Source organism: Nematolebias whitei, chromosome 22 (assembly GCF_014905685.2).
Source record: "Nematolebias whitei isolate Nwh7 chromosome 22, NemWhi1, whole genome shotgun sequence".
In the NCBI taxonomy this organism is placed as follows: domain Eukaryota; kingdom Metazoa; phylum Chordata; class Actinopteri; order Cyprinodontiformes; family Rivulidae; genus Nematolebias; species Nematolebias whitei.
Window position 1 is genome coordinate 7432505 of NC_056519.1, and position 10386 is coordinate 7442890.

Genomic DNA, 10386 nt, shown 5'->3' on the forward strand with positions numbered 1-10386 from the left:
TAAAAGTCCCTCAACACTACCTACAAGCTAAAAGTCACACAAATGTAGCTAAAGGGCTACAAGTCCCACAACAATGGCTTCAAGCTAAATGTTCCATTACAGTAGCTAGCTTCAAGCTAAAATCCCTCAACAGTAGCTACAAGCTAAAAGTCCCACAACAATAGCTAATGGGCCAAAAGTCTCACACCAAAAGCTTCAAGCTAAAAGTCTCTTAACAGTAGCTAAAATGGCTAAAAGTCCCACAACAAGAGCTAAAAGTTCCTCAATGGTAGCTACAAGCCAAGTATAGCAGAACAGTAACAAAAAGATTAAAATGGGAAACCAGTAGCTAAAAAGAGCTTCTAACTCAAGCGTAGCTAAAACCTAAATGTAGCCTAAGAAAACAAACAGAAGGAGTATGCTGCAGCATATTTTGAAAGAACTGAGATACCAATGCATTTCTATGGAGAAATTCATTTTAAAAAAGTTAAAAGTTTTTAAATGTACTAAAATAAAGATAAAAACAGAACGAAAGTCGCAGCATCGATCTGAATGTTTTTTTTTATACGAGCTGTTAAAATGGCACAAAGTCTGCAGGAGTAGTTTGAGTCCACAAACCGTGGACAAAACCTGTGAACAGCTGAATCGTGTGAGTTCAAACCACTGACGTCGTTCTTGTGTTGAATTTGTTGCCGTGTGTTCGTGCTGCAGTATTTGTGTGCTGGACTTTCCTCACTGCGCGGTCCACGAGATGCCTGAGCTCACAGCTGAAAGCCTGGTGAGTCACCGAGCTCACATAGTGGAGGAATGATGGCCATCCAGAATCCTGAGTCACAGGTGTCCCCCCTGGTGTTCCCCCCCCCGGTGTCCCCCGGTGTCTCTGTGTTTACAGGAAGCAGGAGACAGCAGTCAGTTCTGCTGGAGGAACTTGTTTTCTTGCATCAACCTTTTAAGGATCCTCAACAAGCTGACCAAATGGAAACACTCCAGGACCATGGTGTGTCATCATCTTACAGCAAACCTCTGATGTTCAGCCGTTTTTCTTGTTTGAAGCTCAAAAACCCGACTCGCCCGCCGCTCTTCGTGTCTTCCCCTTCCAGATGTTGGTCGTCTTTAAGTCCGCGCCCATCCTGAAGCGAGCCCTGAAGGTGAAGCAGGCCATGATGCAGCTCTACGTTCTCAAGCTGCTGAAGATCCAGACCAAGTACCTGGGCCGCCAGTGGAGGAAGAGCAACATGAAGACCATGTCGGCCATCTACCAGAAGGTCCGCCACCGACTCAACGACGACTGGGCCTACGGAAACGGTAAACACACGACGATGACTGAGGCGCATACGTTTTCTTATAAACAGATTTTAGACGTCGGTCTCTTCGCATGGGTTGCCATGGTAACTACACCGCTGCGCTTTGGTTGTGGCTTGTCTCTGACTGTTGTTTGTTTGTCTGTCTGTTAGCAAAATATCTCATGAACCATTGCACAGATTCTAATGAACCTCTCAGGAAGTCATCACTGGATGCAACTCTACAACTGATTAACTTTTGGAGTCGACTTGATTCAAGATGGCTGCCACAGCTAACGACTTTAGCAAGTGCAAAAATGGCTATAACTCGATCGGTTTTGCAAATATTGAGCTGTAGTTTGGTGTGGTAGTAGCTGAGAGTCATCCCCAACACTGCTTTATATCTAGATGTCACCAGGTGTTTAAAGTAAAAAATTAAAAACCTAATTAAAATAGTATTTCTATTAAAACAATTGGGACTCACCACGTCAGCCCTAATTCTAGGTTTATCAGTTCATCGTTCATTTAATTGGCGCAGGCTGATAAATTGGTATAATTGCAGATTATTTAAATGAGGGACACGTCCCCTCTTTGTCTCCGCTCACTTCATCCTTTTTTGACCTGCACAGATGAAGCGCTCCTGCAGCTAATTGGCCTCATTAGCCTTCCTTCGTTAGCACGGAGCTGATTAACGCAACAGAAAAGACATTTAAAACGGGGCTAGGTATACGTTGCCTTTATGTGCTTTAAAATGATTTTTGTAGGCTCAGATGTGTGTGTGTGTGTCGGAGGGGGTGCAGAACTAGAGGAGTTGTGTTGCCGTAGCAACGTGGATGAGGGATTTTTCATGGTCACAATCCCAAACGGGAGAGCAAACGATCTGTCACTACAAGTGCTGGAAAGAGAGGGACAGAACGAGGGCAGATTGGTGGGGGGGATGGAGACAAATGCACACACGGGGACACGGTCAACAAAGGCTGAACTCTTTTATGTGCTGCTGAAGGTTCTCGAAGGTCTTTCACGTTGACATGGCCATCGCCTAGTCAGCACAACGGAGACGTTTAAGGAACCTCCGAAGAGTAAACCTGCCATGAACTGGAAACGAACCAAAGCCGGTTTGACACCCCCTTGAGATGCCTTCAAGATTGACTGAAGCTTCAGTTGGGCGAGCTAAAAGAAACAATTTGGAGAAACGTTTGAGCGTCTGCAGAGACAAAGGCTGAGCTATTTTTTTTTTCCACATCATGAAGAATCTTTGTAGGTGATAAAGTTCCAGCTGTCAAGCATGGTGGCGGTAGCATCATGCTAACGTGGATGGAATAACCTCCAAATCCTTCAGCTTTACATCCAGTCAACAGTTAGATGGTTGAAACATGGACACAAGTAAGTTTTCAATGAGACAGTGATCCAAAACCCATCAGAACTGGTTTATGATTGGCTCAAACTTTTTTAATGGTCATTCCTAAAACCCCAAACCCAGCCCAGTTGAAAATTAGTGGACCCTGCATAAAAACCATTTTCATGCCAGCAAACCAGCAACTAGACTAGTTCAGCCCAAGAGAGTCAAACATCCAGAAACCTGATGAAGGCTACGAAAGGCGTATGGTCGAGAAGAAACTTTATAAAAGCGTTTAACCAAATGAAAGTGTGGATGTTTGTATTTATGAGTTAGATTGGAACAAATCCACTTTTAAAAAAGCCATTGAAATTATGTGTCTTAGAATAATTCCACCCTGGAATACAAACGGTTCAAATAAACCCTCACAAGCCCCACGATGAGTGTATGTAAACTTCTGACTGTAATTTTTTTCATTCAACCTTTGTTTATACAGGTTAGTCTCATTGAGTCACGACGACTCGTTTACAAGAGAGACCTGATTTAGACAAAACACAGATAAGATGCACAGAACAATAAACAGCTATAAGATGCATATAAAATAAAAAGTAAATAAAAGTAGTGATGTAAAACAAGATAAAATCAAGCTACATTATGAAACGAGGTAAAATACTAAAAATAAGAACATGTCTTCGTTGATTTTCGTATTGAACTTAATTGTTTAAAATCCCTTAGAGATCAAAGTCGAGAGCTTCAGCTCCTTTTGCAAGGTGTTACAGGAGCAGAGTAAGAAAAGTCCGAGTTGCTGCAGGTAATGATGTCTTGAGAGCATACGCTATACGTGGCGTGACATATAGGGGGAGTTATATGAAGGCAGCAGACCAAGGAGTGATTTAAAGATGAAAATGTACCAGTGTGAGAGTCTGCATGGATACCAGTTGACTGAAGAGTAAAGAGTGCAGTGGTGGGTACGGTAGTTACAGCCAGTTATGAATCTTAGCGCACCGTGATAGACAGCATCCAACATCTGCAAGGTACAGGCAGGGTTCATGTAAATAATGACACCATAGTCGATGACTGGAAGGAAAATAGCAGCTACAAGGTGTTTTCTAGTATTCAGAGTTAAACGAGATCTGTTTCTGAAAAAGAAACCCAGTTTTAATTTCAGTTTCTTTATCAAGTTTTTGACATGCGGCTTAAAAGAGAGATGTGCATCAACCAAGATTCCCAAGTGTTTATAAGAATCCACAAACTCAATAGGAACGCCATTCATAGATAAAATAAAAGGAAGGACTGCTGGGACCGACTTCCTGTTTGAAAACAACATCCCTTTGGTTTTATCAGCATTTAGCACCAGTTTGAGACGGAGCAAATCTGACTGGATGATGTCGAATGCGGACTGTAAAAGCTGGAAAACCTTAGCAACTGTTGTAGGCTAGCTCGACAATAAACAACTGTATCATCAGCATAGAAATGCAAGGATGCGTCAGGAATGTTCTGACCTACATGACTTATGTAGATTGTAAAGAAAGTGCGTCCTAAGACTGAGCCTTGTGGTACACCGTTGTTAACAGTTAGATAGCTGGACGAAGTACCATTGTGTTGAACACGTGTAATAAATTGACAAGGGAAGTGTCGCCCGTGTCTCAGATATCGACGCCCGGCCCTGGGACTTCCAGGCGGAGGAGTGCGCCCTGCGGGAGAGCATCGAGAAGTTCAACAGTCGGCGCTACGACCACAACAGGAACGGCGACTTCGCGCCCGTGGACAACTGCCTGCAGAGCGTTCTGGGTCAGCGGGTGGAGCTGCCCGACGACTTCCACTACAGCTACGAGATGTGGCTGGAGAGGGAGGTGTTCTCGCAGCCGATTCAATGGGAGGGGCTGCTGCAGAACCCATAGGAACTGGAGGGTATGTGGTGGGTTGTATCGGACGAAACGGGGAAAATAAAATGGAGAACACGGTGAAGGGATTGGCTGGTTTGATGCAGCACACACTTTAGGCTAACGTGCCTAAGACTACTGCGAAACGGACCTAAACAGAAAGAGCAGTTCAAGTAAAACGTGGTTTTGTTGTAGCAGGACACGCGTACTGCCCCACCTTAAAAATAGATCAGTTTACACTTTTTGAGTCCCCTCGTTGAATAAATCGGTGCTTTTCTGATTCCTTTTAGGATCACTTCCTAATGGTGCATTTGGTAAACCTTTTATGACAATTTTTTAAGAGTGTACATTTAAAAATATTTTATCGTTTTTTTATTTTCTTGTTTTTAAAACTGATCTTGTAGGTTTTGGGGTTGATTGTCAGCAGTTGATTTTTTTATTACTATTTATTTTTTATTTTTTTTAGAAAAGCAACCTGACAAATTTGAGCTTTCTCTGAAAACAGAAATTTGCTAAAACACACCAGCTGTACGTGTTTGTTCATGAACGTTGTTTAAAACAACTTGCAAAACAGAAAATCTAAAAACTGAGAGGCGGGATCAGAACGGTTTGACGTGAAACGACGAGATGTTGTTGTTTTTTTTTTTTGTTTCTTTTAAAGTGGAACCAAAAGACCTCGTATTTAATCTGTTGTTCCGATTTGTCTTCAAAAGTCATTTGTAATCAGACGTCCTGCACAGTTTGCATAACACACATATCAAAACTTTGCTGCAGTGGAGTTCCTGATGGTCCCACGAGGAAAGTTCAGAGTCTGCTGGAAACACTGCGTGTAGCCGAACTGTGGACTGTAGCGTTGGAGACTAGTTTTCGATGCAAAACGTGAGGGAATGGACACAGCTGTAGTCTAAGTGTAGGAAAAGAAGAGGGGTTGGGTTTATTTTCTATTCAAAAGCAGCTTTTTAGACGCTCATCGAAGATGGGACTAATGGTTTAGTGTCCATCTGTATGTCTGTAAACTTTCTTTTTCTGATCCGCTCAAGATAATTTAATCACGTTTGATACGCATGTGGATCATGGCAGCACGATGCCAATTAGCCCGACAGCAAGAAAGTCCTGGGTTCGAGCATCGTGTCTTTCTGTGCGGAGTTTGCATGTTCTCCTCGTGTTCACGTGGGTTTTCTCCAAGTGCTCCGGTTTCCTCCCACAGTCCAAAACTTGCACGTGAGGCTGCCTTTAGGACTTGCTTGCAGAAGAGATTTGTGATCTCTGTGGAATTTCCTGGTTAAATAAAAGTTAGTGTTCCCAACCCTGCTCCTTGAGGAACATCACCCTGCATGTTTTAGTTGTTTCCCTGCTTTGGCACACCTGATTTGAATGAATGGCTTTGGCAGAACTTCAGGAAGTAAAAAAAAAATATCTCTGAATTAGTTGTGTTGGAGCAGGGAAACAACTAAAGCATGCAGGATAGCGTTCCTCAAGGACCAGGGCTGGGAACACTAACTTTTATTTAACCAGGAAATCCCAATGAAATCACAGATCTCCTTCGCAAACGAGGCCTGAAGGCAGCCTAACGTGCAAGTTTTGGACAAAACAACAAACATGCAGGGTGGTGTTCCTCAAGGACCACTGTTGGGAACCACTGGGTTAATAAATAAAGAAATTATCATGTACACTTTTCATCATCCCCAAGCTTCAAGACCAAGGTCACAAATTAAGGTCAAATGTTCTATAAGGTCTTTGCTTGTCAACAGCTGAAGGTGTACCAGTTTCCCATTTTAACCACTAAACCTTTTGATTTTGAATTAATGGCCAGTGAGTACGGCATGCAGACGTCTCTCACTGGGCTCAAACTGTGGGCGAATGTCATTTATCAAACAAATAACAGTGATCTAAAACTCTTACGATTGACCTGATAGGAAACGTAAAGCGGCACAAAGTTGCTTCTCTGTGGCGCCGTCATAAATCTCGGCAACGATCAGAGCAGCAGGAGTTCAAGCTGCTTTCTTCACCCGCCTGACAACACCGCTGTTAGACTTCTCCATCACGAGAATGATGCTGTTTTTTTCTTGTCTTGGTTGTTTCAGTTGTCCAATCCGGAGCTCTGACGTTAATAAGCACAAAACAAGCACTTGGTTCCGTTTGGTTTGTTGTTCCTGATGTAAACGTGCATGACCTCTGCTCTTAATGTCTTTTTAAACTATTTTAATTGAATGTTGATGGCTGTCACTGTTGTTTCCTCTAAACATCACTATAATACATTACAGAGGATTTTATTTATATTTTTTCCACGAAGGCAATTTCTTTAACTTGTTTACTTTATAGATTCTCAGGTTTATAAAGATAATATATAAAAATCTTCCTTGCTCACCTCCAGAGAAGAATACATATTTATTCTCATATTTCATTACCAAAAGATGCACTAAAGTGTGTACACGGTTGTGTTTTTCTTTTCAAATGTGCCTTTGTTTTGTATCTTGTGCCAAATGTGAGTGCCACTTCCTGGTTTTTTTTATTTTTTTAGATTTAATCAGAGCTGAAGGTTTGCAATACGTTTCTTTTTTTTTTTTATTTTGTGCAGAGATGTTTGTGTTTTTGTTGCTCCCGCCTCCATATCTGTACAGTTAGAGGAAACACTCAGTACTGAATCTGTTCAGGGGGTTATGTGCAATTCCAGCTCCACAGAGGCATTCAAAGTGACAAATGTTCTTTATTAAACTGTGTAGAAAACTTGTTTGTGGAGTGTGTTTTTTTATTTTATTTTATTTGTTGGGGTTAAAACGCTGATTCCCTGTCACTCGCATCACGTTGGTCACCTCCTCGAGCCGACGTTCCATCTGGTGGACGAGATTAAAGCCGGACTCAAGACGCTGCATAGACGGATTTAAAGTTCTGATTTTTGAGAAAAATGGGGGTATGTGGAGAGGTTATGGATAGTTAATATCTTACCTGTTATAGATGGATTATTACCTTTTCCCACAGAAACTGGAAACGTGTAGGCAGGATATAGATGGTAAAAATGGATAGCAACATTGCGTTCTTAACTCCTATAACAACTTTAATAGCATTATGCTAATATTTTATGAACCTTTTAAGTGGTTTTTGGTCACAATGTTTCTCGAATTGTGGTTGTTGGCAAACAAACAGAAGAAGACGTCGAGGCCCGTATCTTATTGGGCTTCAGCTGTCGAGAATATTGATTAAAAAATGCAGATTAATCATCACGGTCCTTTGAATTATGAGTGTTTGTGACCAGCAAGCCGTGCAGTGGCCTGTATTTTGTGTACACGGTTTGGTAAACTATTCTGGACCAGTGGTTCTCAAATGAGTACCACCTTAGTTAATACCAATCTCTCCAAGTACCACTATTTAGTAAATGAAAAGTGAAATATGAAGCAGCTACAGACATGGTCCTGCCAATTTAAGAGATGTTTACCTGCAGATGAACTGCACATGGATGTGTGATCTCTAAGCAGAAACAACTTTGTTTGCTAGATCTCAACACGTAGATTGAAAATAGATCATCACAGGCATGACAAAGACAACTCTTCAGTACTCTTCAGTACTCGTGTCCTAACAAGTCCTTGTGTGTCAGTGAAGGCCCCATCTCCTAACCTAAAACGCAACAGTCAAAACTTCGAAATGTCTCGTTTAAACTTCATGGAGAGAGCTATCTATAATAGAATTGGTACCGTTTTTTGTGAAATTGGCCCCTGTATTCAGAGCTGTCTGGGAAGATGTACGTTCCGGTGCCGTGGAACATGTCTTTGAACTCGATGTTGCAAGGTTCCTCCTGCATCTGGAGAGTAAGAGATGGCATCGCAAAGTTGTGTTTTAAACACAGATGTAAAAAAAATTAATAAATAAGGCGGATGTACTTTGTCCTCGCACCATTCTCCCATATAAATTATTCCACTTGCTGAGGTGCGTCCTGTTCCACTCCTCACCAGAGCTCCAGACACAGTTCTGCACTCCCGCACCGGAAAACAAACGCTATGAAATTATAGCAAAAATCACTTCATGCCTCTTTATGTGTGTAGTTTGTTGCTGTTTAGTAGTTTTGTTAATAAAATCTCTATTGTCTGTTGTTTGTATCTTTATGATCAGTTTAATTTTGTTCTGAAGGAATTTTGTTAAATTGCATTTCATGGTGATAAGCTTAGCGTCCTTCGACATTTAGTGTCGCTTTGCTGGTATTTTTTATTTTAATGTTCATTTTTGAGGTTACAGTATCATTTAATGTATTTTTGTTGTCTATTTAGCAACGTGGATGTTACTTGCAGTTTTTGAGGCTTCATATCCCTTCATAGTTTTGTTTAATTATGTTAATTCTGTATTTTTTGTGTAATTGTTCTGTTTTAATTTACTTTTCTTTGTCTCTGGCTTTCTTTTTTTTTTTTTATTGTAGTCGCTACAGCTCCGTGGGTTTAATTCACATTAAATTTAGACATTTTGTTACTTTCTGTAGCATTTTTTTAATAGTTTGTGTTGCAAAAGTTACTCTTTTATGCCATGTTCGCTGGCTTTCATCCGTTTGACGTTCTTATCAACGTATTGCTGTTTTAACGGTTGTTTTGTGATTTTAAAAATATATATATTTTACTTTAAAACTTTACTTTAAACTATAGTCATTTTGGACATTTTTGTAGACATTTTGGAGCTCAAGGGGGGCTCCATACTCCTTGAGCCCCCGTAATTCTTCATTCCGCCCATGTTTTAACTCGCCATATTTGTAGTTTGGAAAATAGTCTGCTTCAAACCGTGCTGTTACAGGAGCTGGTCTAAAGGTGCACTAATAATATCTAATCCGCTCCTCCTTGTTGTCTGAAATCAAAAACAAGTTAAAGTGATCAAATATAGAATGACTCGTGTGTTTCTGGTTGATAGCGAGATTTTCACGATCATCACACCAGCCATCATCCGTGGCAGCTTCCCCCGGCTGGCAGATGGCTACAAGAACCGACAGCAGACTGTGTTTACCGGACAGCTTTTAGGATGTGAAATTATGTGACAAGTCAAACAACTGAGCAGTTTAAATAAATAAATAAATAAAAAAGCAACCACCAAAATAATAAATGAAAAAAAAATCTGTTTTGAAGCTCATTCCAGTGCAGGCCCACTAAAGGCAGCTCTCTGCGGTGTTGCCATGGTTACCAACTAGCACAAACAGCTTAGAAATTTGTAGTTTGAACTAATTTGACTTCGTAGGATTTTCTTCCTTCGTTTTATTTAGTGTTATTTTCTTTAATATACTTTAAAAATACCTAAACTTGCCAAAAAAATAAAATAAATCTTTGAACCGAAGAAGAAGAAGTAGAGTCTTTCGCCGAACAAAGGCAACGAAGAAGAAGAAGTTCCGACCAATCAGAGAGATGCAAGCTGCCGGTGGTTCGAACGGTTTTATTAAGGTTAGTCCGATTAAAAGTTCACTTCATAAAGCCTCGTTTTACTTTTTTTTTCTCGTTGTTTCAGAGCTTTAGACTAAATAAACCGTCAAACCTGTTAGTTTGATTTTTAACAGCTTTTTTTTTTAATAGTTTGAACAGACGTGTTCGTTGCTAGCTTGTTAGCATAAACATGTCATACCTTGTTACTACTCAACTCGGACACAAACGCCTCATTATTTCCAACATGTTATTTTTATTCTGTTTGTTAATAATACATGTAAGCAGCCGAAAGCCTGTGGGCAGAACAGCCATCCCCATGTTAGCTCGCTGTTCTGCAGTTTGATTACATAACTGTAGCCACCCGTTTATCAGCCACCATTTTTTTTTTTTTTGTTGTTAAAGTTGTCCCTTCATCTACTCTGTCTTGTTTAGTAGCTACCTGCTCTGCAACCAACAGCAGTTCTCTGCCGTTTCTAGGCTTGTAGCCGGGTTTTAGAGCTGGAAATAGGTTCATTTTTAGCTTT

The 10386-nt window shown here is 40.8% G+C and overlaps 2 protein-coding genes across 2 annotated transcripts in view; both read left to right on the forward strand.

Annotated features, from left to right (window-relative positions):
• The window catches only part of strip2 (striatin interacting protein 2), a 32604-nt gene extending 28050 nt beyond the window's left edge, over nucleotides 1-4554 (forward strand). Inside the window, exons 19-22 of the mRNA XM_037695894.1 lie at nucleotides 691-757; nucleotides 872-976; nucleotides 1080-1284; nucleotides 4246-4554. Of these exons, the coding sequence (XP_037551822.1) occupies nucleotides 691-757; nucleotides 872-976; nucleotides 1080-1284; nucleotides 4246-4496 (628 nt within the window). The 3' untranslated portion in view covers nucleotides 4497-4554. The remainder of the gene's footprint in view (nucleotides 1-690; nucleotides 758-871; nucleotides 977-1079; nucleotides 1285-4245) is intronic.
• A 5270-nt stretch (nucleotides 4555-9824) lies between these two features.
• dhx57 (DEAH (Asp-Glu-Ala-Asp/His) box polypeptide 57) overlaps nucleotides 9825-10386 on the forward strand; it is a 15939-nt gene continuing 15377 nt past the window's right edge. The window contains exon 1 of the mRNA XM_037695866.1: nucleotides 9825-9883. The gene's annotated coding sequence lies outside the window, so the exon portion shown is untranslated. The remainder of the gene's footprint in view (nucleotides 9884-10386) is intronic.